The following is a 21865-nucleotide window of genomic DNA, read 5'->3' on the forward strand; positions in this document are numbered from 1 at the left end:
ACATTTAGATCAACTTCACTGTAGAGCAACATATATGAGAACAAGATAGATGTATGTTTATGGCTATAAGATATAAAAATACAGTACTGAGTAGGTCATTACAAGAAAATGCCCAAATCAGAAACCTGGATTGGGCAGGTCTCTTCCAAATTTCAGTCATGTCTATCACCTTCAAATTTTTGCTAATTTTGCATACCTGATGTCTGTTTTTTTTTTAATTGACTTAAAAACTTAAATAGAATGGACCATTAAAATAAATGGTGAATTAAAATGTTTAAAAATTTTTAGCTATATAATGTTTCCAGCAAAAGACTTAGTGTTTGAGGGCTACCCTTTCTCTGTCAAGGAAGTTTAGCAAGTGTTGAGAGGCATGAAAGACTTGCTTCAAACAGGAAGTTTCTCCATGATACAATCAGCATTAAGATATTATTAGAAAGAGCTACATAAAGAACTAGTGTGTTCCAAGCCCCGAATCAGTCATGGCTGGATTAGCTGGTTTCTGAATTATGTCGTCCTCTGCTTTCCTCTATTAAAATATTACCGCATACTCTTCACATCTTGTTCCTTTCTTAAAAACTCTGAACTCAATCTATCAGATAAGTATAAACTAGTTAATTGGTGTTTAATTCCTTCATTATTAAGCCTTGTTGAGTATAGGTTCAATAAAAATTTGTGAATGAATGGATGCTTTCGTAAAAAATTTCCATGAATGCCTAATACTGCTTCATCTCCTGTTTATGTCTTTTCCTGTAGAGCATACATGTTAAAAGATGGTGCTGGGTATGTTACGGTGACATGAAGCAAGCAACTTGTGAATACAGACAACAGAAAATCATTTTATCAAAGGCAAAAGAATGAAGCTCACCTGGACTGACGTTTTGGGAGAACTGCTGAGCAGCTGCAAACATGTTGGCTACAGACTCTAGAAACTAAACCAGAACCGGGAATAGACAATTAAAAAACTATTTAAAGTCTGTTCCCATTGTCAAAGAGCCTGAAGTTACATCTGACACATAAGTGATTATAAGATAACCATCTCAGATCTGTAGGCAATCCTGCAGTAAAGACCCACTGTGTGGTCTTTACCCTGGGTACTGGCATTCTCAAACACAGAACGTGGATCTCTGGCATACACCCCACTATTGTTCTGCAAGACACCCCTAAGGAAAAAAAATACTTTTTTTTTTCTTATCCTGGGGGATAAGAAGTCAATAATTCCCCAAATGAACTAAACAGCTGTAGTTTTTCAAGAAAAGAAAGCTCAGCATAAAAAGAAGGCAAGAAAACAAGTGTCCAGTGTGACATGACAAGGCTAAATGAGGACAGGAATCAGGACAGCAGGATTACTATCCCATGCACTGTTTCAAACTTAAGTCATCCTGACCAAGTCACTGGCTTCACTTCTTCTCTAGGTTACATGGGGAAGAGAAATTGGCCTTGACCCACCTGATAAGGGTACTGGGAGATGGTTTATTTTTCGTATGTTCTAAACCTCAGAAAAACAGACAGCCAGAAAATCAATGGCACAAAGTCAAAAATGATCTTTCAGAGATTGAGAAAAAAAGGCTATATACCATGTTTAATAATGAGGGCCAAGGAAGTTTGTATTCCAGTGGTACAGAGGCTGGAGTTTAAGACTATTATGTATTGTAAATTTTACCTGCCCTGATACCATATGGGGAGGACGGGCAGCCTAAAAATTATGTCCCCTGAACCAGAACAGTAACTGCAGAAGACATCTAATGTTATCAGCATACCTGAGCAATTCTGGTTTTCTTCTGTTGGAATTTGCAGAGCCGCAGAATCTGGGACCCTGAGTAATCACTGAACTGTTCATGAAATGGGTGTAACAGCTTCACGGATTCTCCAAAACTTAGGGGAGAAAAACCAAATACCAAGGGGGTTATTTTTTGTCATGTGAACAAAATAACAAAGGAAGGTTGGTTTTCCCAATGGGACTAAAAGGCACCCTTACCTGCAGACTGCAATCTGACCCACTTCTAGAAGGGTTAGAGCATTACCAATCACAGCCAAAGATTCATATGCGAGCTGTGAAATAGAAAGGTTAGGATTGAAGAAATCAGAATATCCTCTAGACCAGTGCCTTTCCACCTTTTTTATACCAAGATTCCCACAGAAAACTTTTTTTTTTTGTATGGAACATAAGGGAACACCACAATATGGTTATTCACAACCAATCCAGAGGCTTTGACGGCCTTAGGCGCTGGCTAATACCACAACTGCTGAAATCCAGAATCCATTACACTCGTAGGAAAGGTCTGTTCTAGACATCATCCAATAAAAGTGATCTTGAGAGATTTGGTCCATACATTTAAAAAACAAAATTTTTTTTTTGACTACATAAAAAGTAATCTCTTATGTGTAAAGATTTAAGAAACCAATTCTAATCTATGCATAAATGATAGCATGGTTTTAAATTTTAAATTCAATTAAAAAGACAATGACGATACTTATAGCGACTAACATCTGTCTACTGAGCACATGTCAGGTGCTACACATTAAATCAAGAGCTCCACATAGTTATTTTCATTTAGCCTTCATAACAACTCTGTGTTTGAGGTAGGTATTGTTATACTCCTCATTTTTCAGACTGACTCGTAAGAAGTAAATAAACTGCCCGAAGTCATGTACTAGTAAGTCAGTCATGCGGTAGTGGGGGGCTGGGATCTGAACCCAGATTCAGAGGTTACACTTTTCCAAGAGCATATGTGTAGATTTTAGGTTGCTCATTGGCTAGTGGATCACTGCAAAAAAACAGCACACACCTCAGTGTCCATATTACTCATGGCATCATAAATAATTCTATGCAGCCTCCTAAGCCTTGTTAACACTGAGAGAACACTAATTCCAGATATTTCAGACTTAAGGAAATGTGTACTGAATATATTAAAAAAAAAAAAGATATTCAGATATTTGGTTGTGATGGTCTGAAGAATAGTTTAACAGTATATGGCATTTTATGGAAAATACACATTGTCAGATTTCCTTATTTTGCAGCTAGACAATAGCACAGCAAGGCTACGAAACAAAAAAAATTAAAAGACCTATAAGTAAGGAACCAAAATATTTAAGTCATCTTGAAATTGCTGTTTTGAACTCTTTACATTTTAGGTCTTCTCAAACATGGTATTCATAGTCTCAGAACAGACTAGCTGGTATTTCAAAGTGCTTTTTGCCAGATAATATTTAAAACATCTAGTGGCCTACGGAACATGATTTGGTGTTAATTTCTCATCAAACTGCCACTGCTTCTCTTTCTTACCTGTTTGGTGTGGTTGTCTACCATGCTGGAAGAGTCATCAATAGCCAAACAAATCTGATACTGGCGTTTACTGGGCTTGGTCCTTCGAAGCCAAATCTTGTCTTTTCGAAACTGACTAGCAATGTATGGAATGACCTTCCGCATGTTCAGTCGCTTCCCAGTTCGATAGTCTCCTCTATTAAATGCACCCAAACAGGACAAAGATTAGTTCACTGCGCATCCCTTCCAAATTTTTTTAAAGAATGAAATCACATTAATGATACCTTATAAGCAATTATACCACATAACTAGTAACCTGGCACAATGAAGTATTACTGCAGCTAAGGTTAAAGGGCCAGGATCATACTGATCAGCAGCCAGAAAACCCGGGTCTATCTGTGGCAACAACAATTAGGTCTACAAAAATTGAAACATTTTTAAAAATTAGGAAAAAAATGTTTGCTCTCAACAGTAAGTCTTGGATTCTCTTTTCTGTTCTAAGGCTACGATTTTAGTCACATCTTTGAAAAGATGTAGGTGAGTAACACATGCAGCAAGGGAATAACCCAACATGTAGCAAGGTGAGCGGCACAGACACACCAAGGCTCAGCCAATTTCCCCATCACATGATAAAAATGCAAAGAAACTACACGCATACCGAACTTCACATTAACTTGTGGCAGAGATAACATGAAATGAGGGGGAGGGACACCATACCGGTGCCTGGGCAGCAGAAATGGCAACCTGGAAGACCGCACCAGAAGCGGCGAGGTGCTGAGTTCAGCGGAAAAGGCGACACTGCATCTTTTTAGGGCACTGAGTGCGTCAATGGAGAAGACTTACTTCAGCTTGGCTGCCTGGGTAGGCTCTAATATGAGACGGAGCTGTTCACACAACTGTTGTGAAAGCGGCGCAGTTAAGACCAGGTAACTCTGCCACATCTCTGCTGCAGCCTTCTCCTATGACAACAGCAACAACATGTAAGTGACCCTTGGAATGCCAGGGCCAAAGCCATCACAGCAAGATGAAGGCTTGAAGCTAAGTAGTATTGGGTTGTTGGAAAAGTCATGGTGTATTTTTGCAATGAAAAACATAGAAAAAATACGTCATGATTTTTCTGACAACCCAATAAAAAATGACAGTGCATGAACTTTCTCGACAGAAGCACTTTAAAGCTTCTCTTAGTAAGCTGCACTCTAATTCACTTGATGAAAAATGTCTCCCCTTCCACCAAACCCATGATCCAGAGGTCCAACTGAGGAGGAATGAAACAAGGCAGTAAAATATTGGAATTCATGACCAAATCAAAGCCGGAGCCACATCACCTACATAGAGTGTAACCTGCACCCTTCTCGTGGAGAGGGAGCTCTGAATGGTCATGCTGGAGCCAGCAGATCCAGCCACTTAATCATGGGCTCCAGAGTTATGTTTCAAAAAAAAAGTGACAAGTGCAAATCAAGTAACACAATCAGTGTGCTTATTTCCTGGGCACAAGATTTTTTGCCATCTATGACAGAGCAGTCAGTACACATCATGTGGTGGGGATGATCATAAATATAAAACTAAAATATCTTTATGTACAGTAAATTTAGGATGCAGTCATTAAAAAAGAAACTTCTGGCTGAGCCATGTTATGCCAGCTGGCAATGTTCCAAGTGGCCTATTCTCGGGATGACATAGTATCTTTTGCCTCGTTTTTCAACCACTGTCACATCTATTACATCCATTACAGAGTGAGCAACAGAAGTTTTAAGATTTAAACAAGTCAGTTTCTCTGTTTAAGTTAAGGTCTAGTGGCAAAGCAGGCAGATATCAATGGACAGACTGAGGCTTTGGGATTGTACTTTTATTCTCTACATACTCAGTCCCTTTTACAAAGGTTACTGGAGCTAAGAGCCTATTAAGTTTGCTGTATCTTAATAAAAGTCAAGATATTTTATGAAAACACCAGTGACTTACTTCTTCTGGACTTCCAGATTCGTGTGGCTGCCACGTTTCCAGCTGTCTCTCCAGCTCCTGTCTTAGCTCACAGACATCTTTTAAAAAGGGCTAAGACAAAAAAAACAAAACAAAAAACCACAGATGAGAGACAGCAGGTTGGAACTGCCGACTCTGTCACTGGCTGCCTTCTTCCCGGCAGTATGAACTTACTACGTATCCCTAAGACATTAAGTAAAACATAAGCAAATGTAATTAATGGCACAGAAAGATGCCAGACAATCATTCTTATTGTTTCTCATTTGTAGAGACAAGCTGGATAAAGGAAATTTTAACATTTATAATCCACCCCAGCAAAACAAATTCCCAGGAAGATGTCAATAATTAAGGTATTCTTTGGTTAACCCAGACAGCCATTAAGTCATATGATTAGGGAAAACAACTCAGTTAACTGGCTCTTCCTAAATGCAGGCATTGAGTCAAAGATTCTTTTTTTATTTTTTTCACTCTCTGAATAGTCATTTTCTTTCTTTTTTTAATTTTTCAATGACAGCTGACATACAATATTATATTAGTTTCAGGTGTACAACATAGTGATTATAGACAGTTATATAACTTATGAAATGATTACTCTGTAGTACCCATCTGACACCATACATAGTTAGTACAATATTATTGACTATATTCCCTATGCTGTACTTTACATCCCTGGTCTGTTTTTATAACTAGCAATTTGTACATCTTAATCCCTTCCCCTTTGTCATCCATTCCCCAACCCCCTCCCATCAAAATGTTTTCTGAATCTATGAGATTGTTTCTGTTTTGTTTGTTTTTTTAGATTCCACATTCTTGCTACTTAACCAACATAAACTGTAACTTGTGAATGTTTTAGTACCTGGAAAATCGTGTCCACAAGGAATTGATGGGCTGTATGAATGGTGGAATCTCGGCTTCTCTCTGGTTTCTCATTCTCTGTCTCCTTGTGGGATTTGTCTCTCCTGGGGTCTTGGTCCTCCTCTGTTTTAACAGTTTGGATCTCCATCTCATCAAAACCTATTTTCATACAAAGACAGAATTTTTCTTACCATAATATTAACATAAAGACTGAGCTTTCATGGTTGCCTGTCAATCCTAGCAATTACTCAAACTTCATTCATTCACTCCCTGAGACATTTCCACACCTTGGTTCCACATGTTCTTTCTCTTTGAGAGTCGTTGCCAATTCTTATTCCCCTAACTTCTTCTCCCCACCAATGTTAAAGGTGGGAGGTGGGAATATGGGAGGCTATGGTTTGCGCTGACAAGCCTCATAAACTGTGTGATTGTTTAAAGTATGTGTAGGTAGAACTGTGATAAAAATAAAAAAATCCACAGTTCCATTTCACAGATGAGGAAACTGAGGCAAAGAAAAGATGAATAATTTGCCTCAACCTATGAAGTAAACAAAGAGGCAAAGTGTGGGTTCGAATCTAAGAAAGTATAATCACAGAGTTGTGCCTTTCCCACTGTCATATAATGGCCACTTAATCGTTCTAATGCCCCTGAGAGGACAGGGAGGAAGCAGAAGAAAAAAACTTTTCAATCTGTTAAGTTCTTCTGAATTTGCATTCATTCTATTGCTGATGGTAATTTTTTACATTAAAGTTATTTTTTCATATGTTGAATGCTTTTTTTATAAACTGCCTAGTAATAGCACTTGGTCAACTATGAAATGGAACTGTATGTAAGGAGTTTTGTGACATTCTCACGTGCTATTATATATTTTCATACAATTGAAAACATTATTTTTCTAATCATCAAGAATATATTGTGGCCGGCCAAGTGGCTCGTTGGTTAAGAGTTGGCTTGGGAGCACGAGCTCTGAGCAGCAGGGCTGCCGGTTTGGTTCCCACATGGGCCAGTGACGCTGTGCCCTCTACAGCTAAGATGGTGAACAACAGCTCGACCTGGAGCTGGGCTGCTGTGAGTGTCCGGCAGCCAGTATGAGCGGCCGGCAGCCAGCGTGAGCTGCTGTGAGCCGCCATCCAATGGCCAGTGACCGAACTGCCTCACCCGGGAAAAGCACAATGATAATATCAACATGGGCCAGTGAACCGACGTCCTCCACAACTAGACTGAAGAACAAAAGGACAGCAACGTGTCTGTTCCCCTTCCCCGATTCCCCAATGCTGTTCCCCTACCCCAACTGCCCAATAAAATCTTGGAAAAAAAAATATATATCTTCTTGTCACAATTGGAGTAAGTGATCTATCCTGTTTTCTTTTTTATATTTTAAAAAGACTGATGGGATTTTGTCTGAAGCTCAAGTTTCAGAGGTCTCCTTGAGGGACTGTCCTGCAGCACCATCCTCCACCTTTCCGCTCCCAAACGAAGGGTAGTTAAATTATTAGAGGCGAATGAATGTCTAAAGTCATGGGACTGGATGTGGAAATAACAGACCAGACTAGACTACAGCACAAGAGAAGCAACTTCTCTGAGAGAGCTTAGGCGGGGCCTGCTGCCCTTGTAGGGCTCACCGGAGCTTGCTGTGGCCCTGGACTTGACCTCCTCTGGCTTCAGTTGCTCCGTGTCGACTGCTTTGAGCTCTTCCTGCTCCTCCATGTCCATGAAAGCATCCTCCATCTCCTCCTGCTCCTGCTCCTTGCTGGAGTCTTTTGCAGATTGTTGCTGCTCCATGCTGGCTACATCTACCAACAAAGCGCGCACACACACACAGAGGCTAGGTCTTTGCAGAACAAAGTAATCATGAACAGGTGTGGTTCTGTCCTTTCTAGCTTTCAAGATTCTACTGATGCTGCTTCTCCCACTGTGGCTTGGACAGTGCTGGCCTGTCTGTGCCCAAGATGTCCTAGTGACTTATTGATGCAATTGCCTATTCTGTATCCCCCACAGAAACTACAAGGCTACAGTGTAACTATACATGTGACCACAGAAGTAGGATGCTGAGCTGGGTTTTTACTGCTATGATCAGAGACTGAACCAGAATAAACAGGCAGGGCACATGATTCAGAGCAGCTAACGGAATTACCCCCATTACTAAGTTATGGGTGGAGAAACGGTAGTGATTACGAGTATCACACAGAGCATAGAAAGACCAACGTGGGAATCCAGCATCCTGAACTTGGACAAGTTCTTAAACTTCTTTGGCCTTAGTGTGCTCATGTATAAAATAGAGATAGCCTTGCTCATGGGATGACTGGAGGAATTCCATGACCATGCAGCAAAGGCTCAGAACAGTGTTTGGCACAAAGTAAAAGCTCAAAACATGGTAGCTATTATTATTATTATTATTACTGCTTTATTTTTCTAACAAGTAGGGACAGAAGAGAAAAAAAAGTAATCTACAGCATAGCAGTTGTTTTTGTACTATCCTCATAGGTAGACATTATTGTTACTTTACATATTAGGAATGAAACAGTGAAAAGCTACCAAGAACCAGAAGCAGACACTGATGGACGACTGGCTACTCCCTTCTTGTGTTGTGATTTTTTTCTCTCTCACTTTTTCACTTATAAAGAAAACATGTATTTCAAGTCCACCGCTCCTGCTATGGCAAAGAGCCACCTCAAGGTGACGATGAAGAAATGTCCATTACTCAGAAATGAAGCACTGGTTTCAGATGTGGCCAATGGTTACCCAGTATATTTAATGGGCTTAATGAAGGCCCAGAAACCCTGAGCATTTGCACTTGGCTACAGATACCTTTAAGCCAAAAACAATTTGTATTTGTGCACCGTTATTAGAGAGAAAGTAGTTTTAAAAATCCATTCCCCTCCCTCCTAAAATGAATTTGTAATAGTATCTGGAGGGCACAGTCATATAGCATAAGCTCTCAGAGCTCAGTGAGCAAAGGAAAAGCCTTCCCTGCACCTACCGTAGGTCTGTGCATCGTAAGGCTCACTCCCTTGTTTAATGTGCTCAAATGCATCTGCGTCCTCCAGCTGGGCCTGGGGCTGGGGGGACCCCTGCTCAGCGGGGCTGTCCGTATCCACCGTCCTCAGCCTTTTATGTACACGCTCGTTGTGATCACCCATGGAACGCTCATTGTCGGCCTGTCCAGGCTTCCTTTTAAAACTCTGTGGGAAATACGAAGAAATTCATCAGAACCTTGTCTGTAATAGCAAAAAGATACAAAATAACCATAATGTCCATCCACAGGGGACTGGGTAATTAAGTAAATTAGGTACAGCCATACAAAAATGGAATTCAGTGCAGCCGTTAAAAGAATGGGAAGGTCTGATATACATACAGAGAATAATCTTTGATATACTTTTATACCTGAATAAAGGTGAGGAAGAAACACACACACACACACACACACACACACACACATGTACATCCACACATACATCTACATGCTGCATATGCAAAAAAGGTGTCTGAAAGAGGACAAAACTAGTAGCACCAATTTGCTCTGGGGAAGGTTCCTTGGATGGCTTGAGGACATGGATAGGATGGAAGCTTTTTAGGGGGTTGGTTTTTATATACTAATTTTGTATCATGTGCATGAATTACACCCTATTAAAAAAACTGGTATTTTAAACACAAAAGACTATGGACAGTGAAAAGAGGAATATCGGCTGGTGCTGGGCAGCACACAGCATCCGGCTCCTCGGCTCCCTAACAGGAAGGAGGCTGGCTGGGCTGGGCTGGGCTGGGTGCTGTGTGTCTCTGCATCCCTGCATAGTGAAGAAGCCCCAGTGACAGCTTCCACCTGAAGAGCCCCAAGGCCCTGGTCTGCTCATCAGGGCTGCCATCATGTCTGGAAGAACAGGGACAGCAAAGGCAGGGAATGTGGTTTGGTTTTTTTTAAATCACTACATTTACAGCATCTTTTTCCATGGGCTGCTTTCACTTCAGTTTAGTTGAAGAGTCACAGAGACCTGTGTGTTTTTCCTGGTCTGTTTCTGGGAGGCCAGCCGGGCGATGAAGTTAGATTCATGGCCTTCTGCCTGGTTTGCATCTGCAGCTCCACTCCCGTGCTCCTATAAAACCCAAGCCAGAAAAGAATGAGGGTGGAGAAAGCTACTGAGCACCTGGTTCCTGACTGCATTGTGCACAGCGGCTCTCACTATATTCTGACCTCCAATAACCCCACCTGCCCGTCTGCTCTAGATCTTGCCCACGACTAAAGCCTGGCCTGTGGGCGGACAGAAAAGCATTTAGACCCAGGTCTGTTACCCTTCTGGGCGACTTCGCCTTGCAAGGCTGATTTGTTCTCTGTTTACAGGAAAGCAATGGCAGGACAGACCCTGAATAGAAACCAGGCTTCCTCAGCAACTAGTTGTGTACCCTTGAGGTTGCCATTTAACTTTACTGAGGATTATTTAACTTAAATATAAAATGGAGAAAATAGCAAGAACAATAGTATCAGCTATCTTACAGAGCTCTCCTGATGACTTGCTGATGTAATGAAAATGCTTCGCGCCTTATGGGTGCTTAATACATGGAGTACAGGGGGCGTAAGAATATAAACAGTTGTTCCTGGTGAGAAAACGGGCTTAGAGAGACTCACCTCCTTCCCCTGCTCCTTCTCGGGTGCGGCCCCGGCCAGCTCCACAGCCTGCGAGCTCTGCACATTCTCCAGCCCCGTCTGCCCACAGGAATCATGCTCTTTCCTCTCCGTAGCCTCTGGCACCTGCTCTTCTGTATCCGACTTCTCCCCTTCTTCTTCTTCTTCTTCTTCTTCTTCTTCTTCTTTTTCCTCCTTCTGCAGGGAAATCAAACACAGCATTAAATGTTCTGGGGGAAGAACATGAGGTGGGGAACACCTACAGCTAGCAGACACCCCACTCCTCACCAAGGGGGAGTCTGCAGCTAGGGGATCAGCCACAGAGGGTCTTAAAGAGACACTGAAAGCTGCTTGGCAGCGCCACCTGGTGATGGAGAAGTAACCTAATGGAGATTCTAGTGGGAATAAGATAATTTCTCCTCCTCATTATTATTTCTAATACAAGACAAACTAGACACTTCACAATACCTGAGGCTGGAGACCTTGGTCGACAGAGACGCCGCTGTCTGCACTTTCGTCACTGGCTTCCGCATCCCTATCCTTGTCCTCCAGAGATGGCTGCTCCTCGTCCTCTGAACTGTCTTCAGGATGTTCACCTGTTTCTTCGTTTTGGTCACCAGCTCCTGTGTCCATCTCTTCCTCCCCCTCCTCCTTGTCGGCTTCATTGGCGCCTTCCTCAGGCTCATGTTGACCCTGACTTTCATTCTGATCAGACTCGGTCTCTTCGCTTATGTCCTCAGCTTCATGGTCTGCTTCTTCAGTGTCCAGGGGTTTTTCTTTAATGTCCAAAGGATTCTCTTCTGGGTAGATTAAAAAAAAAAAAGAACACAGAATTTAAGAAACCAACAATATAATTTCTTAAAATGGGGCGTAGTTACCTAAGTGTTTTGTTATTATTCTTGAACCAGGAGTTGGCAAACTCTGGCCCATGGGCCTAATCTGACCATTTACAAGTTTCCGTAAATCAAGTTTTATTGGAACACAGCCACATCCATTCATTTACTTAAGTGTTTACGCCATCCACTCTGTATTGCCTATGACTGCTTTCACACTATAATAGCAGAATTGAGTATGTGTGACCTCTGTCACAGCTTATGGCCTGCAAAGCCTAATTTATTTATTACCTGACCCTTCACAGAAAAATTTTGCCTACCCCTGTTGTAAACTACTTAATACTATTTACAATTGATTGGTATGTTTCTTTAAATAATAATGAGTAATCCACTAAAAAAATCCTAAAAGCCACAACAGGAAATGACAGTCTAATTTTCAAATATCAGTGGGAATAAATGGTGGTCATCATTCTTTAATCATACACAGAAAATACAACACATATTCAAAAGGAAACAATCCTATTTGAAAAAGTTTTATTTAAAAAGCTTTTCAGTACATTGGCCACGTCAGAAGTCAGTTACTTTGTTAGCAAACAATTCTTTAAAATAACTGCTCCTTAGTTTATACACACAATAGCTTAAAAGGAGCCTGGATGTTTTTCTAGGGCAAATGGCTTGTTACACTCTCAGCGGATTTTAATTTTCTTCATTTTATGCTTGCTTACTGGTGGGATTTAAGTGGAAATCAAATTCCAAAATTTTAAATTAATGAAATAGCCTCAGAAGCAACAACTTATACTATGCTTAAAAAGTAAACTAGATGGGCCGGCCGAGTGGTGCGATGGTTAAGAACTGGCTTGGGATGCCAGAGGACCCTGGTTCGGATCCCACATATGAGGGCCAGTGACACTGCCCTCCACAAGCTGAGATGCTGAACAACAGCTCAACCTGGAGCTGGGCTGCCATGAGTCGCCGGCGACGGGCATAGGCTGCAGCCTCTGCTGCAGTGGGTTGCCATGGGCTACCATATGTAGTCAGCAGCCAGTGTGAGTGGCCAGCAGTCGCAGTGAGCGGCCATCCAGAAGCCAGTGACTGATCTGCCTCACCCGGGAAGAGCGCAACGATGGTGCCCACTTGGGCCAGTGAAGCAACGTCCTCCGCAACTAGACTGAAGAACAAAACAACAGCAACTTGTCTGTTCCCCTTCCCCCAATTCCCCAGTGCTGTTCCCATCCCCCCAATTCCCCAATAAAAATCTTAAAAAAAAAAAAAAAAGTAAACTAGAAATTCACAGAGCGAAGAATGTTCTGAGCATCAGGAAAGTCGGTACCAATTCCTTAACCAAATGGTTCTAATTAAGTAGCAAGTTCACAAATTTATTTCTAATACCAAAACTTTGAACATGGAGAATAGATTTTAAATTTATAAGAACTATATACTCACTTCCTAGATTTAACAGATGTTAACATTTTGCCATATTTATATCAAATGTCAGTCACTTGTTTTTAAGAAATAAATGGTTCTGGATACAACTATCTTCCTACTTCCTTAGATGTCATCAAAACCTAAAGTTCTGTATTATTCCTTTCCATGTTTTCGTACATTTGATATACCCATAAATAATACATGGTATTATTTCTTGTATTAAATTTTTACATAAATGATACCTTTTCTTTTGCAATTTGCTATTTTTGTTCTGATATGGTATTTTCAAATTTTTATAAGCTTTACTAAATAGTAACTGATTCATTAAGAAGCAGAGTGAGGTTAGCTTACATCTTTCTGTCTGGTTACCCACCATGGTGGAGGCCCACTATTACAGCAACACCTTCTCCACAATGCTTCCAACTGAAACCAGATGACACTCTCTAGGGGAGTCCCCAGGTTGATCAATGGATGACAAAAGCATTAGATTAGCGCCATGTGCCATGTGATTGATTTGAGATGATCCAATTCCATTCCCTATTATAATGACTTTGTATTTGAGGCTAAATACATAAGCAAAACAATCATTTCCCGAAAAAAGCTATAACTGGGCTACATGAGAAGCCTGGGTATACCCTACCAGGCAGTATTTACATCAACCCATGATTGGGGCACACAGTGATGGATGGCTGTGGGGAGATGGAGCTGTATGCAGTGAAGCACCACCCATGCACAGCAGAGTTAAACACAGAACGAGAAATGACAGTAGTGGGAGAGACCTGCTGGTTTACAAGCTTTAAGTCTACTCAGATGAGAAACACTACAAAGAAAATGCAAATAATTTTTGCAAACTGGAGTTCAGCTGACCAGACATGATTAAGGACCTGGCCATGACATTGGCCTGAAGGGAAATGAGTTAGTGCTCGTTTTCAATGAGTTCCAACTGGTCTTCTTTAGGCTTTAAAAGACACACCTTCTCCTTCTTCGTGGTCTGTGTCTTCATCACCATTCTTGTCTTCACTGTCCAGGTTCAAATCATCTGGAAGGTCCAAGGCCTCGGGTTCTGGCAGCATTTCCTGATTGCCATGGTAAGGGTCTACCTCATTCTCATCATATTCCCTCTGAACAGTGGAGAGAACAGGAAAATAAAAAAAATTTAGAACTTTTTTTTAAAAAGTAGCATTCACATGCAAGTAGCTCTTAGTAGTTAAGCTGAAAGAATACAACATCTCTGCCCTAAAATTACCAGCACACATTAGAATTTTACTAATATTTTAAAGATTTTCATGGTGGAATTTAAAACTTCACCTTCTGTGTAGCTTCTCCTACTTGTGATAAGAGGTCCCGACATGTTACTATCAAAGAAGGAACTGAAGTTTACGAGAAGTTTGGCTTCCTAACTTTAGCATGAGCCCAAACAGCATGAAGACTGCCTCACTGGTAACTAGCAGTGAGCTATTTTATGTCTTATTAAGAGGTTCTACTACACATTTTTTTATGAGACAATGGGAAAACAACTAAATAGAAAAAAGTGCCTGAGACACCCTAAGAGCTGTGTAGTACAGTGCCCTGGCCCTGAATCAGGAGAGGGATCAATTTTGAATCCTCATTACCTCATCTATTTGTTCATTAATTTTGTCTTGGCCTTGTCCATCGTCATTAGCTTCTGCTTCTTCCTTTTCTTCCTTTTTATCTTGCTGGTTTTTATCTTTGTTTGACTTCCCAGAATCCAAGTTGTCCTCTTTAGCAACAAGTCCACAGTCTTCCTAAATGTCACAGGCAGAACAAATACGAAATCACCACACCCAATCTAAGAAACTGCCTTCACACAGGTTGACTCTACAGAGCACGGTCCTTAGACATGTATAATTCTGCCTGCTGGGCCAGGCCTATCCCACGGGAATATCCATGGGCATTGCCCATGACCTGGAGAGAACAGCCTGGGTCTGTCCAGACAGCAGTAGTAACAGCAGGTGGGTCACGCTGTGCTGCTGCAGTGTCACCCCCAGCCTGTGAGTCCTCCTATGCAGGGAGCTGAAGTTCAGTGGCCACTAGCAGTATCAGGGCCTCTGTAATGCCCCTCCTCCATAGCAAATAGGATGGCTCATGTCTATCTACCCTCTTAGCTCTGAATCAGTCCGTAAGATATGCAGGGGAGACAAAAGAAAAAAGAGAGATGGAAGAAACAGAGGAAGAAAAAGACAGAAAAGGAAGTAGTGGCTGGTGGGACAACTGCGCGCTCGCAACCTAGGGACCATGAGATGGGGGGAATCTTTTAAATTACCTCATCCATTCCTGATCCGGTTTCTTCAGTTGCACTGTCTTCTTCCTCCTCATCTTCCTCCTCGTCATCACCCCATAGCCTCTCATCTAGTTTGTCAGCTTCCTCACCGTTCAGATCGCCCATCTGTTTGTCCAGGTCTGCGCTCTCACTATCTGATTTCTCATCATCCTCTTCTGAAAGGGAAGGTACTGAGCTTAGCTAGGCAGATCCCCGATGACCTCGTCTTGCGTGTATAGGAGACATGGGCCCACCACCAGGGGCATGCGGCCCATTCCTATAGAACACCCTACTGGCTGGCAAGTGCCTTTGGATCTGCTGAAGTAGTCCTACTGTGTTTTGCAAACTCTTTGAAAGAACAAGGAAGTCAGTAATGTGTTCTATGAACAGGGCATTAGAATGGTGCTGGCACAGCTATCAGGAAGGGACTGGGCAACCACACGGGTTGTTTCCTACCTGTGAAATGTCAGAGTTGGACGTGATTTCCAAGGTCCCATCCCCATCTCCAACATACATTTCTATAACTATCCAACATCTACAATCCTGTGTACAGCGCAACTAGAATCTCCCTGCCACTGTCTTTGCTCAAGGTCTACTGTGCCCAAGGATCTACCTTTATGCTCCTTAGGCAAGTGGACATACTTCTACTCTGAGGCCAGCTCTCATTTCTGCAACAATTTTGCTTAGAATAAGATACTATCTCAAATTAAGCTTTGCACAGAAATTTAGAGCAAAACTTAATTGTGGTACATTTAAATATATGACAGATGATGTGCTGTAAAAAATCATATTCTCAATCATTTTTAATGACAAGGGGAACGCTCATAATATGTTAAACAAAAAAAGCAGACTACAGAACTGTTTATGGTCTATGAATATACGAGTCTATATACAGAGGGTGCCAAAAAAATGTATACACATTTTAAGAAAGGAAAAAACTGTATTAAAATTGTAATACTCAATATATACCAATAACAAAAGATGAATACAAGTCATGTGTATACATTTTTTTGGCACCCCCAGTATACATATGCAATAAATGGAAAGAAATAAACCAGAATTTATTAAGTGGTTTGGGTGGCAGGCCTTAGGGGTATCTATTTCGTTCCTGCGTTTTTGTTCCAAATTGTCTACAACAAATGTCTACTATTTTTGTAATTAGGAAAAAAAAACAGTTAGTTTTTTAAAAGCACCCCGAACAATTTACTTTTGAGCTGAGGCCCAGCTCTGCCTGTAACCACGTCCTTGCACCTCCCTGAAGGGCACCGCCCACTCATGGCATCTAGCACACGAGGCAGCGGAGCATCAGTCAGTGCCTCAGTTTACTCACAGAAGAATCTCCAAACCTGACTACAGACTTCTGCCTCAGTGGAGGTGGTGATGGCAAATGCATAATGCTGATGTTGATAACAGGCTCCTAATTGGGAACATGTAATTTCCTAGATAAAATATTTATTTTTCAAAAACAAGAATGCAGTGATAATCTCAAACCTTGTTCTTCAAGCTCCCCATCATGCATTTTCCCGTCAAAGTCTTCTGACATCTCAATAGCATTCTCCTCTCCCTTAATGTCTGGTTTTGAGTCAGGATCCTCTGTATCCTTTTCTTGACCCTTCTGAAATGTATCTTCTGCCTAAACAAAAACAAACAAACAAACAAACAAAGAAGTAGCTTAACTAATGTTTACTCAGCTCTAAATAGAATATAAATGTATAAATGCCAAGGTTAATGCTATAAAGTTATCACTGGGGAGAGAAAAAGGAGAACCAACCAAGATAACGACACATGATAATTTCTGGTTTGCTTTAACATTTCTGTAGTTAATTTCCTGTTTTAATGCATTTGTGATTAGAGAATATAGAATTTTGCTGAGGTTTCCTTGGTGAATTAATAAAAAATCCATATTTAAAAAGAATATGTATTCTCTGTAGGATAAAAAAAAGTCAATATTACTATACTGTCCACTATCTTTAATATCTATTTTTGTCACTTTGATGTCTCATAGATATTAACCTACTGTGAATGTAATTTTGTTCACTTTTCCTTAACTACATATTCTTATATATTCTATGTGATATTTGGGGCAAAAGATTCATGATTGTTATGTCTTTCATTGTGGCTGAATTTTAAAAGTCATTTTTTAGTATACAAAAGTAATTAAGTCTTATTAAAAGAATTCCAAACTCAACAGAAAGAGTAAATTTCTCATGGCACCACCATCTTCCAAAACTCCCACAGAATTACCACCAGTGCCATTCTGGTGTATCTCTATCGACAAATACACCATGATCACTAACATAGGTGTTATGTATCAATACCTGCCTCCCAACATCATTTTAAACAAAAAAAAAAGGAATCGCACTTTACCAACTATTTTGCAATTTACTTTTTCTTTTTTAAGTTAAAAAAATGTCTCTTAGATATATTTCCATGTTGATACATATAAATCGACCTCATTCTGTTTATTTATAGTATTGCTCTGTGTGCTATCTTTGACCCTTATTAGCATTTGTATACACATAATTTAATAGTGCCATATTGTTCTGATAGCTTTTTATTCCTCTTAATGTTTTTTGCATTGGATTGTAATTTTTTTATAAGGTTTACCTTTTGTTTTAACTTTGATTTTTTTTCCCATTAGAAAAGTAATGCATGCTGATTAAGTTAAATTTGAGAAATTACAGAAAAGCCAAATAGATATACTAACTACTATATATTAGTAAGCACTCCACCATATAAACACTAGCAGTGCTCTTTTGGTTTTTTAATTTCTTTCCAGTTTTCCTTTCAGAGAGAAGGGAGGTTTGAATTGGCTTGTGCCTTAATTTTTAATAGCTTTAACCATACCTTAAATAGAAATTCATGGTCTGCTTTAGACTTATAAGTGATTAAAAGAAATTCCATTACTTCTTATTTCTTCAAGTTAAGTTGATTAATATAAATGACTAACAGTAGTATGTATAAAAAAAAAATCATTCCTAAATGAGAGGCATTTTAAAAAGCTACACAACAATCTTAGTCCCAAGTATCTGAATATTTCAAAGCATTCCTGATTCCAATAAAAAAGAAAATAGATTAAAATTTTCAACATGCCTTAAAGACACACTGCAATAAAACCTATTAATAACAAACAATGGCATTATTTAATGCAATTATGACTTAAACAGCCAAGCTTTTTACCTTAAATCAATCACTACCAAAAATACTCTCTAGAAAATCATCAGCAAAAATCTCCTTATTTAAAATAAAAAATTTTTAAATCATTTCCCTCTCAAATTATAGCCATAACCAATGGCTGTGTTGCCAAGTTCCTTTCCGTGGTCTCTAAGTGTTTTATTTATACCCACTCCTCCCACTCCAGTATTCTTGGGTTCCACAATCAGTTTGAAAACCATTGACATTTATGTGTGTAATTTAAACACTGATAAGAAAGGGGAAATGGCACGAGCTTCTGTACACCGTACACATACTTCAGGTGTGTGAAAACGTACCTGTTCTTCATTTTCTATCTGGTCACTCACATCCTTCATGCCCTCGCCTTCTCCAATCCCACCTCCTTCATAGTCATGGAACTCAGTCGCTCCCTCTCCTGCAGAATCTTCCATGAATTCTTTGGGTAGGCAAAATCCCTTGAAAATAGAGAGTGAATAGTTAGGCACAAAAACAATAAAAAAGGGATTTCCAGTTCTGCCACGGAAAAAAATTTTTAACAAATGCTTAATTATTTTTCTAGTGCAGCATTTTAAATCTGATGGAAGTACAAGAAGGCCTTTGACAGTCTTCTCTTTCTTAGTGATAACAGTCATTATGCAGTTTCCAAGCTTGACATCAGATCTAACATGTGAAGTTTTGACTTTGTAGAGGCCTCTGGTGTGTGGTAATTCGTCATTTTGCCAAGACAAAGCTTTTAATGAAATATACTAAGGTACTGTATTTAGGAGCAAGTCCTAAGGAGAGTAGAACCTCTCAGTGTCTACATCCCAAAGGGGTTTGTTCTGCTTTACTTTTTATTTACTTCTCAAATTAGCCTGAGAGGAGAGAGAAAAGACAAGTAACCCTGGAGGTACAGCAACTTGAAGCAGATATTAAAGTGGGAGATTTCACTTTTACTTTCAAAATTAAAGAAAATTTTGTGTGATGCTCCTCAAATAAAATTTTAATTTTATCATATATAAAAAATATGCCTTCCCCCAACTCTTGAAGTAAGCCTGTCACTCTAAGGGAACATGCCACTTCTGGTCTCAACTGTTTGCTGCCAAAACACCTGGCAACCGGCACCTGGTACAGGCATGGGGCCTCGAGTGGAGAATAAGGTCAGACAGTCATGTCCAGGAAGTGTTAACAAAACTGTGTCATTTTGGAAAATAGCTGAAAAGCAAAATCAACTACTAGTGTATAGGACAAAAATGAATAAAAAAAGTAGAAGAAAACAGTAACTCTCAATCATAAATTTTAACTTTATCAGAGAATATACAAATTATCAAGATATCTGTCATTCTGAAAATAAAAACATACTAAAAATAAGGTAAAAATAAGCTGTCAACCAACAAGAAATAAAGATCCAAGACCCGCAAACGCTGGTTGTGACTTAGCTTTCTGTGGATTAAGTGCTGTAATTACAACCTAGATCTACTATCTTAGCACCATGTGTAACCTACTTTCAAGCTCCCTCAACACTACTCAGAAATGATATGAATATAATTTGGATACTTACAAAATAAAGGAAAGGCAAATTTACTTTCAGGACATATATTCCTATAAAGTTGATTAAAAATCACATTTTGGTTAACTTATCTAATTTTACCATTGAGCTACATTATTTTAAAAGAAATATGCTTAGTATAGACAGAATAAGGCCACAGGAAGAAGATTCAGATGTCCCACAGGGCACTTCACTACAATGGCTGCAGCTGGAGCAGCCGCTGGGCTCTCAGCACTTTGCTTGTATCAGAACCACTTCCACCCCCACACCTCACCTGAAAACACACACAAGGCAGACAGGCCCAAATCGTTCCAGAACCTGTCAGACCAGAGCAATGATGCATGTGGACAAAGAGTTGACTCAAATCTCGGTGCACCCTCACCACACTGTCCTGTCACTGCCTTGCATGCAATGTTTCAACTAGGAAGTGATGGGGTGTAAGGCTGGTTCAGTGCGCATTAGATAGAGGGGGTAAATCTGAGATGTACTCATTTACTTATTACTCAACAAATATACGTATTTATCCTCTAGATACAAGGCATGGGCTTGCCTCCCACTTTTTAACCCTTTCCAGTATTCCAGATACTTAGAACTAAGAACTCTTTTACAAGAAGCCTAGACCCCACCTTTAGTTTGTAAATTCCTATCTTTTGCAAGTGAATCTTATCTGCATTGTGCCTAGATTTGGAGAAAATCTTGGAGTACTAAGGAAATACAACAAAACAAAAAACTTCAATTGGAGGGTCTCACAAAAATGCTAAGGAGTGTAGGCAGATCTCATTTTACAACTGAGGAAACTGAGGCTCAGAGAGGTTAAGTGACAAACTCAAGAGTCCAAGAACTGGATACCTCATGACTGACTGGACTTACCACACAATGTTGGGTCTGTTAGATTTGACGGTCTCCTGCTCCTGAACTTCAAGGGTCGGGTTTACAACCTCTACAAATTCAGTGCTTTTCACAGTACTGAGTACATGGGCTGAATGAATGAATAACTTCCTTACTGAAGAAAAATGCTCCACTTAACACTAACAGCCCCATTACCATTTCATCACAATTACATTAAATAATTTGAAGAAAACTTAATAGCCTTAAGGAGTCATCTATCCCAGAAGTCTAGCTCAAATTGGGGGCCTGGAAAGAAGAGTGTGAAGGGACAGGGGCCACCTTTCGACAGCCTCTAGAGTCTAGGGAGCTCGTCAGTGGGGGGCCTGCAGGTTCTAAGGCTTTGGTAGAAACAGGCTTATAAAAGGGTGCCAGACAAAGCCCTAAAAAGTCCACAGGGAGAGCACATCACCTCCTGCTATTTGGGAAGGTCCAAAATTAAAGCCCATCACACCAAACACTAATGGGCACAGGCTGGCCCAGCTGCCCCACGGTGTACCACGTGCGCAGTCCTTACCTTCTGGGCGAGCTCCGTGAAGAGCTGGGTAAGCACAGAGAGCAGCTTCGCAGAGCTACGGTGAGTTGCCAAAGACATGGTCAGGAAGAAGAGGACGAGGTCCGAGTACCTGGAAAGCATGGGCACCAGGCGCACCAACAGGCAGCAGGACTGGCTGAAGAACTGGGGGCAAAGCACATCAGAAGGCCTGCTCACATTGCTGAGTGGGTACCAACGGGTTTCCTTTGGGGTGATAAAATGGTGATGAAAATGTTCTAGAACTAGGCAGCAATGATGGCTGTATGACACTGAATGTACTAAATGCAACTACTGGGGTTTTATGTATATTTTCATACATACACAAACACACACACACCCCTGCTCACTGAGATTTCTTCCTTAGTCACACAAACCCTCACAAAAGTACACTTTAAGTTCTCAACCACTGAGGTCTCATTTAGTTAACAAGGTTGTGGTTTTAGTTAAAAGAAAATGTTTATAAACAATTTTTTTTTGGAATCAAAGTTGGCA

The 21865-nt window shown here is 40.4% G+C and overlaps 2 protein-coding genes across 3 annotated transcripts in view; one reads left to right on the forward strand and one right to left on the reverse strand.

Annotated features, from left to right (window-relative positions):
• Positions 1–859, forward strand: part of ANKRD6 (ankyrin repeat domain 6) — a 197505-nt gene extending 196646 nt beyond the window's left edge. The window contains exon 20 of the transcript XR_002125394.1: positions 754–859. The gene's annotated coding sequence lies outside the window, so the exon portion shown is untranslated. The remainder of the gene's footprint in view (positions 1–753) is intronic.
• Positions 1–21865, reverse strand: part of MDN1 (midasin AAA ATPase 1) — a 135963-nt gene that overhangs the window by 2925 nt on the left and 111173 nt on the right. Inside the window, exons 83-100 of one of the 2 annotated variants that reach the window (XM_019654999.1) lie at positions 21356–21517; positions 18743–18880; positions 16743–16884; positions 15255–15427; positions 14584–14736; positions 13944–14091; positions 11181–11512; positions 10716–10910; positions 10084–10185; positions 9075–9276; positions 7717–7887; positions 6096–6253; positions 5222–5311; positions 4106–4221; positions 3284–3458; positions 1976–2049; positions 1758–1872; positions 866–929 (exon numbers count right to left, since the gene is read on the reverse strand). In XM_019654999.1, coding sequence (XP_019510544.1) covers positions 866–929; positions 1758–1872; positions 1976–2049; positions 3284–3458; positions 4106–4221; positions 5222–5311; positions 6096–6253; positions 7717–7887; positions 9075–9276; positions 10084–10185; positions 10716–10910; positions 11181–11512; positions 13944–14091; positions 14584–14736; positions 15255–15427; positions 16743–16884; positions 18743–18880; positions 21356–21517 — 2710 coding nt within the window. Of the gene's footprint in view, positions 1–865; positions 930–1757; positions 1873–1975; positions 2050–3283; positions 3459–4105; positions 4222–5221; positions 5312–6095; positions 6254–7716; positions 7888–9074; positions 9277–10083; positions 10186–10715; positions 10911–11180; positions 11513–13943; positions 14092–14583; positions 14737–15254; positions 15428–16742; positions 16885–18742; positions 18881–21355; positions 21578–21865 lie in introns of both variants that reach the window. The other variant, XM_019654998.1, reaches the window with a different exon arrangement.

Source organism: Hipposideros armiger, unplaced genomic scaffold, assembly GCF_001890085.2.
Source record: "Hipposideros armiger isolate ML-2016 unplaced genomic scaffold, ASM189008v1 scaffold_234, whole genome shotgun sequence".
NCBI lineage: Eukaryota > Metazoa > Chordata > Mammalia > Chiroptera > Hipposideridae > Hipposideros > Hipposideros armiger.